This window comes from Marmota flaviventris, chromosome 1 (genome assembly GCF_047511675.1).
Source record: "Marmota flaviventris isolate mMarFla1 chromosome 1, mMarFla1.hap1, whole genome shotgun sequence".
In the NCBI taxonomy this organism is placed as follows: Eukaryota; Metazoa; Chordata; class Mammalia; order Rodentia; family Sciuridae; genus Marmota; species Marmota flaviventris.
In genome coordinates this window covers 201868243-201891060 of record NC_092498.1, presented here as the reverse complement: position 1 = coordinate 201891060, position 22818 = coordinate 201868243, and the positions used below count along the sequence as shown (strand labels likewise).

At 46.4% G+C, this 22818-nt stretch overlaps 1 protein-coding gene across 5 annotated transcripts in view; it reads left to right on the top strand.

Annotated features, from left to right (window-relative positions):
- Positions 1-22818, top strand: part of Zdhhc3 (zinc finger DHHC-type palmitoyltransferase 3) — a 56240-nt gene that overhangs the window by 14462 nt on the left and 18960 nt on the right. For 2 of the 5 annotated variants that reach the window (XM_071600388.1, XM_071600392.1), the window contains exons 2-6: positions 2158-2487; positions 14551-14675; positions 20882-20978; positions 21606-21687; positions 21795-21935. In XM_071600388.1, the coding sequence (XP_071456489.1) occupies positions 2182-2487; positions 14551-14675; positions 20882-20978; positions 21606-21687; positions 21795-21935 (751 nt within the window). In that variant the 5' untranslated portion in view covers positions 2158-2181. The remainder of the gene's footprint in view (positions 1-2157; positions 2488-14550; positions 14676-20881; positions 20979-21605; positions 21688-21794; positions 21936-22818) is intronic. The other 3 variants (XM_027932104.2, XM_027932105.2, XM_071600390.1) reach the window with 2 other exon arrangements.

The following is a 22818-nucleotide window of genomic DNA, read 5'->3' as shown; positions in this document are numbered from 1 at the left end:
TTACTCCACTCTTGCCATTACAGTGCAAAAGCAGCCAGAGATAGTTCATAATCAAACAGTGTGGCCATGAGCCATTAAGACTTTATTGGTTTGAGCCTAAATGTAATTATGGGAACAGAGATGATATGCATACAGATCTGTATGGCAGTAGGAAAACTGAAAGAGTGACTGCATCTGGGGGTAGTCAAAGATTGGGCCTCAGTCAGCTTTTGATCCACTATGGGATATCAACTTGACATGGTAGGGGAGGGGAGCATTGATTTTGGCTGGATGGAATTTAGGGTTTTAGAATTTGCTGGGTACAGGTCAAGGTTTGGACATTCCTGGTCTCTGATCCCCTACTGTTATGTTTCAGGCTTTAGAAGGCAGGCCCACTGTCCAAATGTCTTTTGGTTGTCACTGTCAACATTAAATTGTTCGTCTCCTCTGGAGAGCACAGAGTTGCTCTGTTAGAAAATTCTGGTTGATGGACCATCAGGAACCACTGCTTCAATCTACTTGATAATTATTCCATATACGTCAAAGCTTCTTATTCCCAGCACTGGGCACTTAACATGTGATTCATTGTTCCATATTTGTGGAGTTGAATGTTCCTTTGGTCAAATCCTGCCTTTCAGCCATTAATTCTCTGCCACTTTGGGGTGGGAGGGGTTGGCTTTATTGTTCTTGATAGTCTGTGCAACTGTTGACCCTAGAATGTCCACCATTTTGAGGAATAGTTGCTGCTCTGCCATCTCAGCTTTCTGGACTTGTTCTTACTTTTCCTGACTGTCCTATATTCAATCCAGACGCTCTTTTTGTGAGGTGAAGGCAATGGAAGAAGAAGGAAAAGTGGGAGAAAGGGTCAGGACAGTCCAATATGACCATTGCAAGCCTGCCCTTGCCCTTCAGCACACATGTGGCCAGTATGGCTTTTGAGGGATTTCCTCTGCTGTGTAATGACTTGAGTTCCCAAAAAGCTTGAGTTGCACTTGCCTGCCCCAGGTCCACTACAGGTGGCTTTTCCATGGTACCTACATCTGGTGGTTAACTCAAGCTGTCACAGTTTGTGAGGAACCTGGTTGCTGATGCAGTGAGTGAGAAAGTTTAAGATAAAGAGATGGAAGAGAGGGATCTGTGCTTTCTGAACCTTGTAGCACATGTTGAGAATCTGTGTGGACATCAATCTTTTCATTACTATCTTCAGAGACTCAAGTTACAACTACTAGGAGGAAAGGCTATTTACCCAATGCTTCTTTCTCTTTCCTGGAGAGAATATATGTACAGTCTGTGAGCAATTTGGTGTACCAATTTCCTCCATTCATCACAAGCACCTCCACCAACTCCCCCACCAGCAGCCCTGGTAGGAGATGGCCAGGGCTGGAATGTGACAGGCTCACAAAGCCCCATGGCCAGGTGGTGGGACACATCTTTGAATTCACTAACATTCTCTACCCTTTGCCCCATTATATATAAGGAGACCAAAACTCAGAAATTCTGTCTCTTGTCCTGGAAAAATACATCATTTTGGTTAATCAGGTAAAAAGCCTGACGTTCCCCACTCTGTTTACCTTTATCATCAGCTTGGTAGTGCAGTGAGTTAGAATGTCTTCATGGTTGTGCCCTGACACTAGCCCTAGCTAACGACTGCTTTTCCTCTACTCATCCCTGTTGCCCCAAACAGCTTCAGTGTGGGCCCCTGGGTTTTCCATGCTATAAAGGCAGCAGCGTTTCTGCTGGAGAGTTTTCCCCCAGCGTTTGCTGTTCCTCCAATCCCACCCCTTCCCTGTCTTTTATGTCAAAATCTGAACTTATCTGCTGAAGCACTGTCTGCCCAGCGGAGCCCCGATAGCCAAAGAGGACTAGGTTCTGGTCCTCCCCCTAGGTGCTGCATCTGCCACTGTGCTCCAGCTGACCTCTGGCCAGACATTTGCCCTTTGGAGGCTCCCTCTTCATTATTTGTCATGTGAAGGTTTGGGGCAAGGCAGGCCTATTTCAGAAAGACTAAGTTAACTCTCAGCAGTAGGAAAGACAATCAGTGCTTTAAGTGAGCAAGGTGTTTAGGCAGTATTTCTACAAAGACTTACACACAGATACTTCTGGCTCACTTTGGAAAGGAAATTTTGACAAGTCTCCTTAATGACAACATCAAGTTTCTGGGTTCTTTTCCTCTTTCAGATGCCAGTATGGACAGAATAGCTTATGATGCTTATCCACACCCACCACTTTCGAGACATTGAGCGCAAGCCGGAATACCTCCAGCCTGAGAAGTGTGTCCCACCTCCCTACCCTGGTCCTGTGGGAACCATGTGGTTTATCCGCGACAGCTGTGGCATCGCCTGTGCCATCGTCACCTGGTTTCTGGTCCTCTATGCAGAGTTTGTGGTCCTCTTTGTCATGCTGATTCCATCCAGAGACTATGTATACAGCATCATCAACGGAATTGTATTCAACCTGTTGGCCTTCTTGGCCCTGGCCTCCCACTGCCGGGCCATGCTGACGGACCCCGTGAGTATGTCTGGGCTTGTTTTGACCAGCCCACACTCTCCTCCTCTGGCCCTGACATGGCCAAAGCCTGCATGCTCCCCCTGGACCTCGGGAATGTGGAGAACAGAAGGGCCAGGGTTGGCTGGGAAAGTGGGTCCCTCCATGTTAGAGTTCATGGGACTCTGGGGGAAAGAGGCCAGCATCTGTATTACAGCCTGTCTCAGTTGAATGGTACCATCTGTGCATTGATGTACACCTTAATTGAGCTACTGCAGGAAGGGGTTTGTCTGGGGGAATCTATCCTCTGGTTCAAATCAGTCCTCTGTCAGGTAACTTTGGAGACTGGAGTGAGAAGGTTGGAGCAAAAAACATGTTAGGTGTCTGGTCAGGATGCGAAGATAGGATAGGAGCTAGGTGGGCTTGAAATTAAAGCTACACCCAGTTCTAGGAACCTGCACAGATATGGTTTTTACTGTGTGTGGGTAAGGTTCTCTTTTCCTGAAAATCTGGACAAGCCTGTTTTGGGCAGCAGCCAGTGCTTCTTGGTGAATATGTGTGAGTAAAACAGAGGTGATCTGCTCAGTGACCTAACCACCAGTACCAAGCTGTGCAAATGGCTATTGAATGTTTTTACACCCTAGAATTAGACCCTCCATTCCTGTTTCTACTCATTTTCTTGTATAAGAAAAGCCAGAGGATTAAGTTATTTGATAAAGACCTCTGTAGCTCAAATTGTTTCAATGTGTGGGATGTGTTTAAGTTAGGAAAGGGAAAACACTGCTAATAACACACACAAATTTTGTTTCTGTGAGCCCCCAAAAATATAGTAAAGATGATGTCCTGAGCTAGTTTTCTTCTCAAAGGGCTCCATTTCCTGCTGGTTTAGGTGGCAGATTGTTAACTGTCCCAAGGGAAGCTGGCTTTCCTAGCTCAGTTACATGTCAGTGACTGGTCCAGACAGGGCCCCTTCTGCGCACGTGCCTCAGGGAGCTCACACACACTGGCATCACAGGTAGGGGCCTCTTTGTCCAGGGTTGGTGCTGCTTACAGGATCGCCAGGCAGTCATCAGCTGCAGGAAACAAAGCATGTGGTTATGCCTAAAAGTGCCCCCAGACACAAGGGTATGAAAGTATCAATTTGGTCATATTGAAAACAAGTATTCAGAAAATCTTACAATGCCTTGCTATTGGGGGACACAGGAGTAAAAGACATTGTTTTGCTCAGCATATAGTTTACTGTCTATTAAGCTCCCAGTGCTGTTCTGCCCTTAGGGTGTCCTCTTTCTAGGAGAAAAGAAGCAAGGGCAGCTGCAGATGATGAAGGCTGTGGCAGAAGGAAGCGTGGTTCATGGTTTGTGGTGGAAGAACAGGGAGGAGATTAGCCAAGCTAGGTGGGGGTGACTGCCTGGAGAGGAAGTGGTGCTTCAGCCAATTCTCATCAGAGCAATTGCTGTTGGCAGAGGAAGTGGAGGGTGATAGAGCAGGAAGACACGGGCGACATTCCAGGCAGAGGGACCTGTACAGACACAAGCACGCCAGGAGTGTGGCTCCAAGGCAGCCAGGCATTGTTGGGAATGGTGGAACCTTAGGAGGAAAATGGTGTGGGTTGGTTGGTAATGGTGGGTGTTGAAGGAGGGTAGAAGTTGGATGATGACAGGTGGTCAAAAGCCCCTGAGGATTTTAAACAAAAGAGTGACAAAATCAGATTGTCATTTTACAAGGATCACTCTGGCAGTAGTGCAGAGGAGCTCTGGGAGACACTGATGGATCGAATAAAATGAATGGTCATGTTTATTGAGTGCCTGCTCAGTGAGAAGTTCCTTTCTGAGCAGTGAGAGCAAGACAGACAGAAATCTCTACTTGAAGGTCACATTCTAGTGAAGCAATCTGGCAGCAAAGACATTATTGAATGACATTATTGTAATGTTGGAAGAACATAAGTTCTTTAAAGATGGTAAAACAGTGTGACTAGGGTGATGTGGTGACTTTAAAGGGGGACTGTATTCAATCAAGGTAATCTGGGGAGGCTTCTCCTCAGTCAGGCCATTTGAGCAGACCTGAATGACAAGAAGTTGCAGGATCTGCAGGCAGAGCCTTCCAGGCAGAGGAGAGAGTAGGTAAAAGACCCAGAGGCAGAAGCAAGTATGGCATATTTGAGAAATAGGACTAAGGCCAGGGTGACCCAAGCAAAGAGAATGTGGGCAAGGGAGTGGAGAGAGCTGCAGAGGCCAGTTACACAGGGCCTTGTCAGCCTGTGAGAACTTTGGTCTTTACAAAGGCGATGCATGATGTGCACCGTGCTCACAGTGGAGGTTCAGGGTGGGATGAGTAGAAGCAGGGGACTAGAGGAATTGTAGTAACCCAGATAAGGTGTGACAGTAGCTTTGACCAAACTGGAGGTAGTGAAGCTGCAAAGAAGCCATTGGATTTAGAGTATGTGCTAAACCACCAGCTCTTAAGTCTGGGTGCACCATAGAAGCCCTTGGAGAACTTTTAAAGTGAACTGATGCCTGGGTCCACCCCGAGAGATATGGCTCTAATAGCTCTGGAGGCAGGACCTAGGGCTTTGGGACACAAAAGCTCTCATGTGTCTCTCATGTTCAGTGAGGCTCGGGAACTGCTGTTGAGAAGAACAGAGATTGATCAGAGAGCGGGCCTTCCAGAATCTCAGCTCCAGCAGCTGGCAAATGACTGGAATCCTTTATTGAATGAGAAAGTCCAAAAAGGAATAGGTGCCGGAGGAGAAATCAAGGATTCTGTTTTGGCCAAACTGCCCCTACATTAGGTGCAAGCAGAGATGCTAAATGGACGGTAGACAGCCAGCCTTGAACTAATGGAGGGCTGGGACTGGAGAGTGTAGTATGGAGGTTATTGCCTTATAGATGGCCTGTGAAACTAGGAAGATGGATATTGAACCATGGGAGAGGACACTTCCACCCTGGCATTCTTGCTGCCCTCACATACCTTTATTCTTTTATAAACCTTATAGCAACGTGCATTCTCTCTAGGAACCTCCTCAGGCTGGCAGGACAGCATGGTTCTCACTGTAATATGTCACTCAGCTTCCAGTCCTGAATGGGTGGGAGCTGCTGCTACATCCCAAATACCAGTGAGCTGCTTATTGGTGCATTTTGCTGGTAGTCCCAAAGAAAACCAGGTCAGAAAATGAAGAATCTGTCAAATAGCTACCATAGCAGGGGAAGCAATTCAAAGCAAATCCTACAGACCAGCGATCTCAGGATCTTCATGCCACCACCTGCTTTTCAAACACCTCCAGCATATGACATCTTATGCAAAACCCAGTATGTAAAACAAGTGAAGCTGCAGAGGTGGGAGCCCTCAGGGTACCACTGAAGCACCTGGGCTTCTAAGGAGCAGAGTTGGAAGCCCAGATCTCAGATACAAGAAGATCAATTAGGGTCCCCTTTTTAATACAGCAGGGATATCTGTTTTGAGAAAGAAGGGCTCTAGGAACTCCCTGATATGATAATAATATTTTGTACTCAGGAGTTCATGTTGTGCATAATTTTTAGTAAAGTTACATCCAGAGAGTATAAACAATATATGTGTTGTGTATGATTTTTGGTTAGTGCCAAAAAAGAGGGAGAGAAGGAAATCTCTTATGTGATCTCCCATCAGACAGTTATTGTTTCACTTCCAGGTTTAAAATTTTATTCCCAGTATAAATTCAGAACAGTTGCAACCACCGCAGCTTTCTGGACCTTTGAGCAGTCATTTACTCCAACGCAGCCGTAGTTGGGTCCACAGAGCTTGAGCAGAAAGCAAGAGAGGGAAATGACTCACAGATGTGTAAGTGGCCCCCTCAGAGGTGTTGCTGCCATTTGAGAGGTAAGCCCCGTAAACAGAGGGAAGAAGACAAATGGACCAGGAGGCAGGGCAGGCATCTCACTAGACCTGGCCACCTGCCAGGCCTGGCCTGGAAGCACAAGGATGTGGGCAAGGGCGTGTCAGGCTGGTATTTAATCTCATAATGCCCTCTCCTTGCCCACTGTGGGGTTGTAATGTTATCTCCGGGAATTTTCTGTGTTTCTGAAACACTTCAGGCGTTTAGAGGTCTCATGACTCCACTTGCCCTGAGGAGGCAGCCTCTTGAAGACAACCTGGACTCAGAAATCCTTATCTTGAAAACCTCTCTCTCCTTACCCGTTTCGTGATTTCTCTGCATTTTCCGGCTCCAAAACATTCTATTTCTTCATCTTATGAACTCCCCTAGGAATCCTTAAAAAATTAGGTCCAGGATAATGTCCATCTCCCAGAAGACACCTGAAGATGAGAGAGATAGCTTGCTTCTGATGGCTCTAGCTGCCAAGCATTACGCAATCACAGCAGTTGCACAAAATCTATGATTACTTTATTTTTGCCCCTTCTTTCCTTAGACCTAATCATTTACTTCACAAATTATTTCAAATCGAGATTTGAGAAAAGGAAGAATATAAATCCATTCAAATGAACCATATTGTTAAGGAAAAGAAAATTCATCTGTCTGCCTGCCACTGCACTCCCCACCAAGTCCCACCCTGTGAACACCTCACCGTAAACCAACCTCCCTAACTGTCTTAGGCCACTGAATTTATTTCACTTGCTGAATGTCATCATTGGACATGTTGGAGCTCAATTCACATGTGCAGTTGATGTTCCCTTCTGGTGTCTCTTCGACAACCTTATTGAGCACATGCCATAGTGTATAGAGCCACTTGGCAGGAATTCCCTCAGAAGGGTAACACAGCAGCATGATGTGGGCCCTGTGGAAAGACAAAGGGAAATGACATCGCAGGTTAGGGGCCTTGCCTCAGAATCCATTTGAATAGAGTGCCCCATTCTCCCTTATGCCAGGAAGCTTCTCACACGTGCCACTCAATAACCTATCAGTGAGCCTAGCCTCTTTTTTGGCTCCAGAGAGAAAAGTGACCAGTTTGGGGCTTGCCTATCTCCTATCTTTCTGTGGAGGAGACTGGAGGTTCATGGCACAGGCATGTGGCTTGTTATTTTATTCCAGGAAAGCTATTAGAGGGAGCATTTTCTGCCCAGACCAGCCAGTGTACACATGCCTGGTCCCCAGCTCCTAAAATGTGAGCAATCTTTTCATTTTTTTGCTGCCAATGGATGGTAGTGCTGAGTACCTGAATCTTTGAAATCATTGACTGACTGACTGACTGACTTTCTTTTTTTCAATTTAATCTCTTGTTGGCATTTCATTAGACCTGTCTCCACTGCTTTCCATAAGCCTGTCAACAAGGCCTTATTCTAGCCCTGTTTTAGTCTTAGTGTGGTATTAATATAGTTGTTGGCAATGGAATTAAATGATAGCATCAAGGCAATTTTTTAACATATTTTTAGTTGTAGTTGGGCACAATACCTTTATTTTATTTATTTATTTTTATGTAGTGCGGAGGATTGAACCCAGGGCTTTGCACGTACTAGGCGAGCTCTCTACTGCTGAGCCACAGCCCCAGCCCCCTCAAGACAATTTTTAAGAAAGCCTTTTTCAGGTCATTTGTTAAGAATATCTGATAAACCTCTCTGCCTTCTACTAGAACCTATATAGCATAGACTCTAGATTTATATGGCCTGAGTCTGGATCCTGGTGCTGCCACTTATTAGCCGTGTTGTCTTGAGGAATTGTTTGGCCCATCTCCCTTAGTTATCACATCTGTAAAACGAGGAGTATCAGAGTCTTTACCTTATAGATTTATTGTCAGAATTAACTGACGAAGTACAGTTTTGTCACAAAACATTTGAAACTGTGCCTGGTATATAAGCACTAAATGTCTATTGTATCATTATTACTTAGCTTGGGTTTACGGAATGCAGGCTTCTTGCCAGGCCCTGGGCAATTTGCTGGGCTACAAGTTGAAAGACATTGATTGTCTCTCCAGGAATTTATATAGTCCTGGAGGAGAGATGGTGTATAATTACATGATGTGAGTTATAATACCAGTACATCCTCCAGGAATTCACAGTCCTGTAGGAGAGGTAGTTTGTAACTACACGGGGTGTGCTCTGACACAAGTACAAACTGGGGGCGCAAAGGCTGCCTGATGGTTCTGCCTCAGGAAGAAGACAGAAGAGGTTATCCACAGTGGGTTTTGATGTGGTGCAAGAGGCCAAAAGGTGCTTGGCAGGCTTTGGGAAGGTACTAACAGGGCTGTGGAGGCAGAAGAAGAAAACTTGAAGAGGGAATGTCTTTGAGAAACTCCAGTCAGGACTGAAACACTGGATCAGGTCCAAAGTTGGGCTGTGGCAGCCTTGTGCACCCTGCCCAGGAGCTCAGACTCTGGTCCATGGTCTCTAGGAAACAACTGAAAATTTTAGGCCAGGAATCGTGATTAGGCTCATGTTTTAGAATGTACCCTGGAAAATAGTGGAGAGAAAGAATAGAGGTGGGGTACTGGATACCAGGGAGAGATGGGAGGCAGAGAGGATCAGGAGATTTTCTAATTGTCTGGTGCAGATGATAATGGGCCTCAGGGAAGACTCTGATAGCTTTAGAAGGAGAGAGCATGGGGACTCAAGGATAGTTGAGGAACAAGTAAGCAGGTTCCATTTTAGTGGTGTGTGTTGAATTTTGGAGGTTTTATTTTATTGTTCCAGTGCCTGCTGGACAACCAGGTATTGATATGTGCAGATGCAGAAGTCTGAATTGGAGCTAGTGATTTGAGCATCATCACTGGGTAGTGTAGGGGAAGCAGGGGTCAAAGGCAAGAGTGTGCAGAAGATAGTGTAGAATGGGCAGGGCCAGAGGCTAGAGTGGAACTCTGAGGGATACTAGTGTCCAGGATGGGCAGGAACACAGAGTTGGGGAGAGGCACAGCCTCCCGCAGATGGGGGGACGCACTAGGACTCAGAACAAGATACTGAGGAAGATGAGAGCTGAGACTCCAACTTGCATTTGGCCACAGGAAGTTGCTTATGACTTGTGAAAGCAGTTCCCCAGTGTGAAGGGGACAGGTGCCAGAGAGCAATGGACTAAAGAGTAAGTAAGAGTAAGCAAGTGCACATGCTTAAAGAAGCTTAGCTGTGAAGAGGGAGAGCACCTAGAGGGGAGAGCTCAGAGTAATGGAAAGGGTCCCTGAGGGCCAGGGTTAGCTGGGCCCCTAGTCCTCTAAGACAGTGAGCACCAGTGTGTCCAGAGATTGGGGGGCGCGGGGAGTTAAGGGATATGAAGAGGGTTTTGTGCCAGGCACTGTAGTGCAAGTCTAGAATCCCAGCTACTTGGGAGGCTAAAGCAGAAGGATGGTGAGTCTAAGACCATCTTGGGCAACATAGGGAGAATTTGACGCAAGAAGGAAGGAAGGAAGGGAGGAGATGTGTCAGGGTCAAGGTCAAGGTAGGTCCTGGAAATCTGGGCTAGCCACTAAGGGAAATGGCAGATGGAGACATGTCATGCCTCCTGCCACACATGAACACATTACATTCCTTCCTTCTGTGCAGAGGGTATAGAGTACAGGAAAGCTCTAATGACTTCTCACAATTCTGTAAACTAAATTAACCACATTTGAACTGATTCCACTGTGGGGCCATGTGTATATTTTGGAAGCATATGAACATTTTTATAGATCTACAGATTTTTAAAGTGTTGTTAGGTCACTAGGTACCAAGAAAAAAAGACTAGAAGAATATGCTTCAAAATAGTAATAGTATCTACCTTGGGTGAAAGATTTAAGAGTGGATTTTTCTTTTTTCACTTTCTCATCTGTATTTTCTTTTTAAAGATCATGAACAAGTATATATTCTTTTGGAAGTGAAGGAAAAAAAAAATCAGTGCCTTTGATCTACCAGGCTGTGGTAATGTGGGACCTTTGAGACATCCCTGCAAGGTAGGGAGGAGGGCTGGTGTATCTCAGTGGCAAAAAGTCTCCATAGACCTTCCTACTGCCTCCCTGCTATCTGTCTAGGATTGTTATGGAGCAAAATTCTTTTCCATAGACTGATAACAGTTTCCACAGTTCTGAAATCTGTGAAAATGTGGGCAGAAGAGCATCTTCCTGAGAAAGAGGTGGGAGGGTGGAGGGGATGGAAAACTTCCTCTGTGGCTGGAAAGTGCATTTGTCACAGATTGCTATCGCAGGGACTGGCCCAGCTGGTCTCTGACTCTGAGGGATAGGCACAGGTGGCTGGGCAGGTGGGACCTTGTCTGGATGGAGATAAGCCTTCTGGGAGATTTATGCAAATGGAATCACAGTGGAAAGTCAAACTTTGAGGAAGACTGAACTGCTAAAATGTCTCTGACTGAGATCTGAAAAAGCCTGAGATAATGAGGGTAGCCAGTGGGACCTCTGACTGCCTATTACAGAGGGACTTTGTCTTGTGTCCTTCCGTGGTAGCTGGGACCATCTTAAAAACGGGGTCTTCAGGGGGCCCACCTGTGTCTGCATTAAGGAAAGCTGAGTTCCAGTGCTTCTTGAGGAAATGATGTCTCTTTGCACTTTTTATCTTCTATACATGACAGTAGTGACTTTGGTTGCATTATTAATATTTCAGGATAAACAGAAGGTCATACAGTTGCCCAAATGCAGTTATTTTTTGCATTACAAGCCCTCTGGGGATTTGTGAGACCCTCAGCCTAGATGGCTCAAAATAAGACATTAATAGCACTTTGGTTACAAACTTAAGGAAAACTGGTCATATTTCTATTTAGGTAGCTCCTTATTGAGGTTTGTTTACTTATTTATTGCCTGTGTTTTTAAGGATTTTTCCCTTATAGCACAAGCCAACATGTTCACAAGAGAACATTTAAGAAATACAATCAAGAAAATAAAAAGTACCCATGATCCTATACCTCAGGACAACCACTAATACTTTTGCATGTATCTTTTTAGTTCCTGTTCATATATGTGTGTATTGTTGATGTTTCTCATCAATTAAAATACATATTTACTGTGAAAAACTACATTGTAAATGGCATGGTACATACCATATGGTCCTTACCCACCAAAGTTTATTTGCTTTCAGATTTTCTATCATAGGCTTTTCTGACATCTGACTGTATTTTGCAGACCAACTTTTTTTCTCCTTTTTTTTTTTTTTTTTTTTAACTTTTAAAAGAAAACTTAATGGAACACCTGAGGGAGTTGAGCCTCCACCAGAGAGATAAGCATGTGTGTGAACAAGGTTCCTCATCTTCAGGCACACCAGTGGGGGAGTGTGACATCACTCTAAACGATAGGTCAGTCAAGTGCTGCCCCTCTCAGGAGTGAATAGGTCCTTAGGAGAAGGAGAGCCTCAGCAAGGAGAATTTGGGGGCCCAGCAAAGAGCCACATGAGGGACAGAAAGGCCAGGAGGAGTTCTATACTCCCACATTGGGGCCAAGGCTTGAACTGGTTCCCCTCCCAGGGGTCCCTCTCCTGTATGCTATCCACCAGGATCCTCCTGGCCTTCCTGGGATCCCTTTCCTCAGTCTGCACCACTGTCTACTCACCAGCTATTGGAGGCCCTGAGGTCCCATCGCTTCTCTGTGTTTCCTACAGTGCTTGGCACAGTGTAGAAGAGAGTTGTTGGTTGATTTGTCTCTGCAGTCGCCTTAGCTGGACTGTTTATTCATTGTGGGTCATTCCCTTATCCAAAACAAAACTACAGCTTCCATGTATTCTCAGCATTTGAAGATTTTTCTGTTTCTTCCATAGTTCTTCCCTTCCCAGAATTTTTCTTTTCAGACAGGTTCTAAGATTCATTCCTAATCCCTCCTGCTCTGGGATTACCTCCTTGGTTTGTGACCATTTGTCAACCTCCCTCCGCAGGAACAAGTGATGCTCTATCTGAAACCCTCACTATCCCAACCTGATAATCCACAGTCGCACTCACTCAGAACTCTGCTGGAGGTTTTATAAAGTGCAGGTGTCTTTATGTACAGTCTTTATGTAGTAGTGCTGCAGTGGTCTGGGTGTCTGTATTTTTTTAAGCTACAGAGTTGATGCCAATGCTAGATCTAGAATCCGGGCTACCATATCCTGAGCACTGTGTGTGGCACGCATCATCTGAGCTCTTTCCATAAACTGTGTGTGGCGTAACCCTCATGGTAGTGCTAGGGATTGGGTAAGATGAATCCTGACTCACTAAAACTAAGGCACAGAGAGGCCCAAGATTCTCTTCACAGAAGAGAATCTCTCCTTACGTGGTCCACATAGCACAGACAGACAAATGTGGAAGTCAAATTTAAAGCAGGGACAGTGGACTTCCAAGCCCACCCCTCACCCCTGTGCTGTCCACCAGGCACTCTTCTCTTGTGCTTCTTGGACTCATATTCCCAGCTACCTTCCTGACATCTTTTCCTGGGGGCCCTTGGGCACTTCAGACCTAGCAGGGCCCTGTTGAACTTGCCCACTCTTCCCCACAACTTGCTTCTCCAGTATCCTCTTGGTGGCTTAAGGGTGCCTCCAAACCTTATCAGTGTTCCTCTCCTCCCCTGTGTCAGCCCACATATCTCCACGGTATTTACTTGGTTCTGTACTACACCTTTTATAAGCTCAGGTGTCTGAATTTTCTCTCCATTTCACTTCTATCCTCATAGTTTAGTCCTTCCTTACTAGACTGTCAACAGTAACCTCCTAAGTGGTCTCTGGGATTTTAATCTCTACTTCTTACGTGGTCCACATAGCACAGACAGACGAGCTCTATTCCTGAAGCATTGGTGTCACCCAATTGCATTGGGCTGCCCAGAAAGAAAACCCAACCCATCCTTAGGTCTGGCATTGAACACTCCACATGGGCTGCCCTTGACCCCGGTCTCTCTGCTAACACTGCACGCCTGGGCTCAGAACACTGGTTTCCTCACCATCTCCCAAGTGTGCTAGGCCCATTCTCACTTCGCCTTTACGCCTGACCCTTCTGCTGGAATCCCTTTTCTCCCCCAGCTCTCACTGGAAAACCTTGTCACACTCCTCTGGACAGCCCTTAAACAGCAATTTCTTTAAGTTTTTCTGATTCCCCTGGTTAGTTGGTTACTGCCTCCTCTGAGTTCTCTCAACATAAGCGACTTCTACAACATGTAACCCCCTCTATTAGAATTGTTTGTTAGCCTGCAAAAGACCATGAGTCTCCTGGAAATTGATTCTTGAGTCCATAGCCATGAGCAGGGCTCAGCGCCAAGTAGGCACTTGGTGAGGGTTGGCTCCCAGACCCCGTTCCGACTGGGCACTGCCAGTTTCCTTCTGTTTGGATGGATGCAGAGCAACAACAGATTCTGATGGCATTTTGGCTCTGCTGTTGGTTGTGCCCAAATCTGGACAGCTAGAATAAGAACACAAAGTGTTCACAAGCCAGATGGAATAGCAAATCAGAGGGTAGTCTGGCCAGATAGCAAGTCAGATACCTGAGACCGAGGCTCCCTATTTCTTGGGATTTTACTAAGGAAGAAATACAACTTTCCAATCCTTCATAATAATAGTGCTGATTAAAACTAAAATAAAATATGATTCCAATGTAAACACAACCCATTGAAATTTAGAGCTGCAAATTTTGGTCTAGGAAAACTGGACTGTTAGATGTGAAGCCCACCAATGAAAACTCACAAAGGCAGATGCTATTAACAGGAAATTTAATGTAGACCAAAATCATTATGAGTCAAATTGTTACTGTAACATTTAGGTAGGCAAGAATGGATTCAGTGATGTTAGCAAAATTAATTAGAAAATAATCAGGAACAATGTACTATTCTTTGTAGAAAATTGATCAAGGAATTGATGTAGCCTAATGGCATTTCCTCAGAAAAATTCATTGTCAATAAATATTCCTTACTAGGCACGGTAGTGCACACCTGTAATCCTAGCTCCTTAGGAGGCTAAGGCAGGTGGATCACAAGTTCAAGGCCAGCCTGGACTACTTTGAAACCCTGTCTCAAAATAAAATAAAAAATGCTGGGGATGTAGTTCATGCACAAGGCCCTGGGTTCAATCCCCAGCACCACTAAATAAATAAATAAATAAATAGTCCTCACTGTTGATATAATTCAGAAAATAGAGTTTACACATGTGTGGTGGCTGCTTTGAAATGACTGTCTCCACTTTGGAGTGTTATGACTGATAGAACTGCCAGAACAACCCTGACACTTTTCCTCTTTCTTACAGGGGGCAGTGCCCAAAGGAAATGCCACTAAAGAATTTATCGAGAGTTTACAGTTGAAGCCTGGGCAGGTGGTATACAAGTGTCCCAAATGCTGCAGCATCAAGCCCGACAGAGCCCACCACTGCAGGTACACGGGCTGGGGCTCCCCTGTCTCCTCTCAGCCACCCTGCCTCCTGTCACACATATACCCTGAAGTAGCACACACTTCCCCCACAAGTGCCAAGTCAGAAAGTGGACTCGGAACACCCACCCCCGGCTCTGCACATTGTGCATGTGCATCTTGGTCCCTGTGAGCCCACTAGATTGGAAAGGGCTTGTGATTTGGACTTAGAACATCTGCCCCAGGACTTGGCTCTGCCACACCTGAAGCAGGCCTTTGTTTTCATATATGTAAAATTGAGGGAACTCCTGTTTTTCCTACCACTTCACAGCTTTTATGACAAGGAGACCATGAGACAAAGCTTTAGAAAATCATTCTGTGAACATCTTATACTTAAAACAAAGGGTTGCTCCTGAATAAAGACTTTCCTTTAAAACCAAACTTCTAGAGGTTATGGCTATTGTAGAAGTCAGCTCAAAAAAATGTTTTCCCATCTTATCTGGCGAGTTTTCCCTTTTTATTTTCAGGTTTCTTTGTTGTTTTGAGTCTTCTTGTTGAGACAATGTCTAAATAAAAATTATATTTTATCATTAGAAAGAACTTTAAATGCTAGAATACAGAGGGAGAAATGTCACTGAGTCCCCTTTTCAGACCAGTGCTTGTGTTTGGGGTGGGGAGGGTCATAGAGGAATGAACTTGCTCTCAGAGGTGAGAGGTCATCCTTATCAGCCCGAGGCCATGGAGCTATTTGGGTCAAGTGAGACGTCTGAGTGAATAAAAGGTGGCCTTTCCCTGTAGTCCTCACTGTCCACCTCTCAGAAGAGACTAGTCAGTCTCTAGGGTTCAGATTCCAGTCGGCTCCTTGGTTCTTGCTGCATCAAGGCACTTACCCTTCCTGTCCCTTCATCACTCATCTGATTTCTATCTTCACAGCCACCCTGAGAGCTAGGTATTACTGTAGGGGTTACTCTTCCTAGTTTCCTAGATGAGGAAACTAAAGCTCATGGTGGTTAAGTGACTGCTCTAAGGTCTTGCAGCCAGTGAGTACTAAAGACTGGTGGTTCTGGCTCCAGGTCCCAGCAGGACTCTTTTCACTAGAACTCCAGTTTGGGAGTAACTCATATAACCCTATGTACTTGTATGTTTGTTTCTCCGTCTCTCTGAAAGAGAGAGATCGATTGATCTGTGGGCCTGCCCAACTAGTTGCCACCTGCTTGAGAGTGAAGGAGGTACTCCAGCAGAGTCCTATGGCAATTGCTGTCCCCTGTGGGGTTTCTATCTAGATCAACTTGCTTCTGAGGTCCACATCAGGTTTACTTCTTGTGTCTGAGATGGAAGCATCAGTCTAGTCTTTTCCTGTCACCTTGGGGCTCTGGAGCTAGCTGCTGTCTAAGGATCACCCAACTTGCTTGTGTGGTTCCTCAGAATAGCCCTAAGGGTTGGACCAGGTTCTGGCCTTGAAGTTGGAGAGGTCATTGTTGGAAATCTGGAACTGTCTCCACTGCACTGTGACCCTTAGGCCTCTGCTTTCTCTCCTATAATTGAGGGTTGTTCCTCCATAGCTTGTTATGAGGATTAAATTTAAATAACTGTTCAAGCTGCCCAGCTCAGCGAGTAGAAGCTACTCGTTCGTAGAAGAATGTGTAGAGACTTGGAGATGTGCTGGGTTTATAAAGGCAAGACCAGAAACAGAGTTATTGCCTTTGTAGAAAAGAACTTTGGGGCAACCACAGTGTTTTTTTTCTCTTCCCTCCCCACACCCTCAGCTGCCTTCACTGCCTGGCATTTTCCTACCGCCTCCTCGCCTCCCTCCCGGGTGACCAGGGGAGGTGTTCTGAGTGCTAGTAAACACATCAGCTTGAGCAGCAGGAGCCGCTTACTCAGATGAGCGAGCGAGGATGCCTGTGCATCGCCTGCCTGTTCCTACTTCAGGAAGTGTGTGCTGACGGCTGCTTCTTCGTGACGGCACATGTGGCCCAGGCCATCTGGGGACCCACAGTTTGGATAAGCAGAATCCCCAGCACATGAGACAGCCTGGGCTTGTTGATGGTTGGTTGAGCCCAGTCTACTGTAGTTAGAGCTGATAGACTCTGGGCTTGCCTGCTCGATATGCCCACTTGTGTTTGTCCCCGTCTCTTTTAGTCCTGTGTTCCCAACAGAACCCATTGAATTTGAGGCTGTCTCCATTCCCTGTGCTCTGATGGGTACCACAGATACACCCAGACCTGCATACACCTGAAGGGTGTGTGCAGGTAGGTCTCACCCTCCAGAAGCACTTAGAACCCCACGCTGCTTTCATCCTGGTATGGAATCTCCCAGTCATGAGGACCATGGAAGCATGTGGAAATCCTGTAAGAGGAGCCATTTTACTGATGTGGATGGTTAAGGCTTTAGGCTTATACGCTGGGTTCTTCTTGGAGGAGGTGGAGACCCCTCCTTGGCAATGCCTCAGCCACGCTTCAACCTCTCCAGATATGCACAGTGAGGCTGAGACAGTGGTAGGTTGCTTTGTGCACCTACCAGATTCTTATTTGCCACAGTCTGGCTGGGCACAATTCAGGAGCCACTTGTCAAAAGAAACGAACTTTATTTTTAGAACACACACACCACACCACACAGCTCCTCAGGAAAAACCCTCAGAGCCCAACTGCCACCACCGGCTTCCCACAAGCCTCTCCACCTCCCCCACTCCTCCTGCTCTTGAGGCCCATTGGCTGGGTCGTGTGGGTGGAGCCAAAAAAAGTCCCCCAGTGAGGAGCTCCGTGGTCTGAAAGGGCGGGAAAACAGCAATGAGCATCACTGCAGAGGAGCCAATCAGTTGGCAGCTAGAAGTTGCTGGGGCCGCTGTGAGCCAATCATCAGCTGGCAGCTGGAAGTTTGCTGGGGCCCCTTCGGCTGTGGCTCTCAACACTTATTGTTTTGTCTTTCTCTTTGCTAAGACTACTAATAAAATGTACATAGCATGAGTATTGTTTTTAAAGCGTTTAGCACACATTATTGGTGCTTACATGAAAGATCAGGGTAATTCTGCTGAGGCTGAGTGGAGAACCTCCATTGTTTTGCCCAGACCCAAGATGAAGCTGTGTCCTCAGACCCTCTTCTTTCCCTCACATTGCACTGTCTTTCACAAACTCAATTCTGAGCTGTGCTGGGCTGTGCTATGGATCTTTGCTTATACTTTTGTCATAGCCAGTGAGGTGTGATGCAGTGAAACCTGTGTGTGATGCCACGACCCCTCCAGTACTTCTTGCTGTTTTCTTTTCATCTTCCCTACCGGAGCATCTAGGCAGATGTGAGTCAGCTCATTTCCCAGGCTTGCTCATTACCTGTCTCTAGCATCAAAGCCTTAAATCAGCAGACTCTGCTATGGAAGGCCCTGGGCTTGGCTCTGTGCTTATATTGGTGAGTTAGAAATCGTCCTGACTCTAGGGGCCTCCCACCCAGGCAGGACAGGCCCTCATCTTGTGGCACAATTCCATAATTACTGCTATGAGAGACCACACAGTCATGCCTATGTTGCATATACGGCCATTACCCAGGATGGGCACCAGAGCCCCAGCCAGCTCATTTGAGGCTGCATACCTAGGAAAGGCCTGTACACCTCCCTGGAGAGGGAACACATAAACACAGAGGGAGTCCATGGATGCATACGAGCCAATGAGCTTGTTGGGTTCTCCCAAGCTTTGAGTCCTGAAAAATGGTAGGGAACCTGGAAGAAGTGGGGAGGAGAAGCATCTGCCTTCTTCTAAAACAATAACTTAAAACATAGAAGGGGCCTGGGAAGTATGGATGGCAAGGACACACACAAAAAATACTTCCATATAAGGCATTTGGTCTTTTTAATGATGTATTGCACATGTGGTCCTTGTGCCCCAGGAACTTACCAGCCCACACTATCTCGTCCATAATTTACTGGAATTAGTGGTAGAAAAGAGTGCAAGGAGAGAGCTTTCAGGCATGTTAAGGAAAGAGCAAGTTAGGAGGGTGCCTCAGAGAACTCAGTTTTGCCAAGTGAGAAGAATGGAGAAAGGGTCCTCTGACGTCGGGCCTGTGCCCAGCAAGACAGTAAGGTAACTGCGGCATGTTTGGAGAAGGGTGGCAGGCTTCTCCATAAGGATTGTGAGGCTTCCTCTTATCCTGTGCTTTGGCTGCCCTGCTACGTCTGGAGAGGGGACACTGCCAAGCCCACTCTGTGCAAAGGAGACTGGCTCTGAGGCAATGATTCCTTATTGGTCATCAGGCCTTGTAAATGGAAGTTCGTGGTTTTTCCACCTCCTGAGGGATAGTCTTTAGGTAAAACCACAGGGTAGAGTGCAAGCACCCTTCACTGCTCCAGGCCTTGCCCCTGACATGCTCCATGCCCAGGCCATTCAGGTGAACTTTTTGTGAGCAAGTCAGCCTCTGAACAGTGCTTCACCCCACCCACCCCACAACCACCTGGCCCAGGGTGAGGACAGGTGCCTTTTTTTTTTTTTTAGTACTTAACCACTGAGCCATATCCCCTGCCCCTTTATATTTTACTTTGAGACAGAGTCTCACTGAGTTGCTTATGGCCTCAATGAATTGCTTAGGGCCTCGCTAAGTTGCTGAGGCTGGCTTTGAACTCGTGATCCTCCTGCCTCAGCCTTCCAAGCCACTGAGATTACAGGCGTGTGCCACCACATCCAGCGAGAGGTGCCATCTTTGAGAACAGGAAACTCAAGAGACCAGCATCTTGAGTTAGTCTTTGTAGGCCTCAGTGGCTGTACTTAATTTCCCTGCTGCCTAAAGCATAGGAGTTTGTCTTATTTGGCCGCCCAGTGAGACGAAGTTCCTTGTGATGTCCAGTGTCCTGGCCAGTGCCTCATCTCTTCAGTGAAGCTGGGAGGAGAGCAGAGCACAACTTTGCCATGAGAGCTTGTTTAAACTCTTGTACAGCTTTAAGAGGATGGAAGGCCACTTTGTGCCTCTCTGCCCCTGAACCCACCCTGCCTCAAGAGCACACACTTGAAAACCCTTCTAGAAATAAGTAAAGATAGAAGAGGAACTTACTCAGGGCCCTGGAGCAGAGTGTTTGTACTCTCAGGAGTCTGTTTCTCAGATGAGAAGGGACATAAGGAACCCCAGAGTTGATTGTATCCGGAAGAACATCCAAGAAATGGGCTGTAGCAGGCGGCTCCTGGGAGAGCGGGAGCCTGGTAGCTGAGGCCTAGAACACAGGGCACAAAATCACTCCTTGCTTTCTGTGCTTTTAAAATTGTTCGCTGGGAACACTGTTACCAACTCAGACATATATTATATATTATATATTATATATGTATATTTAGATGTATATGTGTGTGTGTGTGTAAATGTGTATATATGTATATAAATTTTTTTTTTTTTTTTTTTTTTTTTTTATGTATATGTTCAAAATTGTTAACAGAGAGAGAGAGAGAAACAGACTGGGCAGTGGAGGTGCCAGTGCCCAGTGTTCTGTTTGTTTCCTCTGCCTTCCTTTTAGGCCTCTTTCTTACTTTGCTTGCCTGGCCCCCAGGGAGATTATGGAGCCAGGCCAGCATGCTTGTGTTGGCCAGGCCCTTTGGAGTGGTGGAAAAGAGTGAGAATGGAGATCAGTACGAATCCACCACTTGTCTGATCGAGACCTAGTATGTGTTTTCATGTATTTTACTTTCATGCTGGTAGGAGATCTGAGGCTCAGAGTTCAACTGTTTGACCCAGGCAGCTCAGCTGATCCAGGTCCACCATGCCACCAGACTTCAGGCCAGGCTTAGCAAAACATACCCTCATCCCTGGGAGAACATGGCAGTGTTTTTGGAACTTCTGTGTGGCTCTTAGTTTGGGGTGTTTTTTTGTTTGTTTGGGAGCTGTAAGGAACAATTCTTCTCTGTATCCCATCCAACTCTTGTCAAGTTTTTTAAACTACTACTTCATTCCATCTTTGTAAATCCAGTTCTCAGCTGTGTTATCCCAGGAGAGCAGCCTATTTCTCAGCCATGACAGGTCTGTCTTGTTTATATGTTAAACAAGATAAAAGGCCATGACTCTGTCCCCCTGTTGGGAATGACTGTGAACCCTGGGCATACTGACCCTGCCTTCCAAGGCCCTTGTAAAAAAAAACCCAGAAAAACCTCTAGCTGTGCCAGAGAGAGCCATTTCTAAGGAGTAAAACTGGAGCTGTGGGTCCCACCTTCCCCTTGGAGGCCCCAAACTGTTAGGATATCCCTAAAGGTCTGACCTGTGGGCTGTTTCAGTGTTTGTAAGCGGTGCATTCGCAAGATGGACCACCACTGCCCTTGGGTCAATAATTGTGTCGGCGAGAACAACCAGAAGTACTTCGTCCTGTTTACAGTAAGTCAGTTTCAGATGTCTGCCCTGCCCTCCACAAAGCAGCAGCGGAGCCTTTTATTCCTTTGCAAATTCTCAGCATTCACAGCAGTCTTGACTGCCCTTGAGAAAGCTGCCTGCTCGAGTAGCTCACCACCCTCCTGCCAAAGATCTCTGGCTGAAAAGTGCCCTTCACTTTCGCATGCAGACAGGTGGATTAGCTCCCACCCCAGGTGTCAGGCTTAAGTAGCTAGAGCAAGCAGTGTTAGCAGTGTCCTCACGTCCTGAGCTGCAGGTAGGTAGAGAACACTCAGAGCTAACTTCACTTGAAGTTAGCAGTCAGCACCCTAACTTAAAGTGAAGAGAAGTAGTACGCCTTGCATGCCCCCAGGCAGTCCAGGTCATGCCTGGTGCCCAGGCTTTGTTTCTGTTCTGGTTCCACAGACTCAGAGAATGGCTGCTCCCCTCAGACCCAGGGCGGGAGGTCGGAGGCCCTGTGGGGGAGTCACCAGATGCCTCTCTGGCCCCGTCCTGGTCAGGCCTCGGCCTAGCTAAGTGTTCCAAGGAGCAGGTTCTGAATGCCCTGCTCCAGAGTCTGCACAGTCAGAAGGTTCTCACAACAATGGCATCTGCACTGCTTTCCTGTTTCAGATGTACATAGCTCTCATTTCCTTGCACGCCCTCATCATGGTGGGATTCCACTTCCTGCATTGCTTTGAAGAAGATTGGACAAGTGAGTATGTGCCAGGGCTTCCCTTCCTGTTCCAGGGTGGGTTCTGTAACCTAAGCGGGGTGGTCACAGACCACCTATGTGAATCCAGCTCTATTTCCTTCATGGAGGCTCTGTTTCCTTCATGGTACCAGCTGTCTACCTCAGTTTGTTAAATCTACTGCAAGACTATGGAGAGAACAGGGAAAGAACAGCAGAGGCCCAAGTCTATCTTCATGAAAGAGAGCAGCCCCCCAAAATCAGTTTAACAGGTAAAGTAATGAGTAGAACAGGCCTATTGCACTGAGTGTGCTCAGGGAGAGTGTAAGGCCCCTGCAAGTAGAGACCCTGGTTCCAAGGAGGGGGAGCCATGTTGGGTGATAGCTTATGTTTCTATCTTTACCTGAGGCTTTTTTTTTTTTTCTTCCAGTTCTGGGGATGGAACCCAGGACCTCAAGCATGCTAGGCAAGTGCTCCACCACTGAGCCACACCCCAGCCCTAAATGGGGCACATTAATCAAAAGTTGTTTTATTCTAGTTTTGCAGAAGTCCCTATTTTTAACCTTCTGCCTACGACATAGAGTTTTTTATTGATTTGCTTGGTTTTTTTGTGGTGGTTGTTTTCAAACTGTTTAATCATCACCAATTTACATTAAAAACATACACAAATTCTCTCTGCTCTAGAAGTATTCCATTTAAATGAGCAGATGGAATGAGGTCCAACCAGAATACTGTTACAAATTCTGAAGGAAAAGAAAAATAGATTCTGGAAGGGAAAACAAAAAGAGAGAGAGACCACCTGCTGGGCTAGAGCTTTCACACTCAAAATCTGAGGCAGTCTTGAGCAGGGAACATCATATTTCTACTGTTTTTCCTTGGTGGGTGCCCTTTTTCACTTTATCATCTTCAGAGCAATTGCCTTTCCTGCATGGGCTGACTTGCCATACTTTTGGCATAAGCCCAGGGAAAGAAGGAGACCTCACTAATGAGCAGGAGGCATGAGGAAGGGTGGGGGAGAGTGGGCATCTGCAGATCCTAGAAGAGAGTAAGTCTTCAGCAAGTTCCCAATCGCTTGGTGAGCTTCCTGAAATACCCTCATTCTGCCACACCCTGGGGATGCAGGTCAGCTCCTCGTTTTATTAACACTTCCCACCT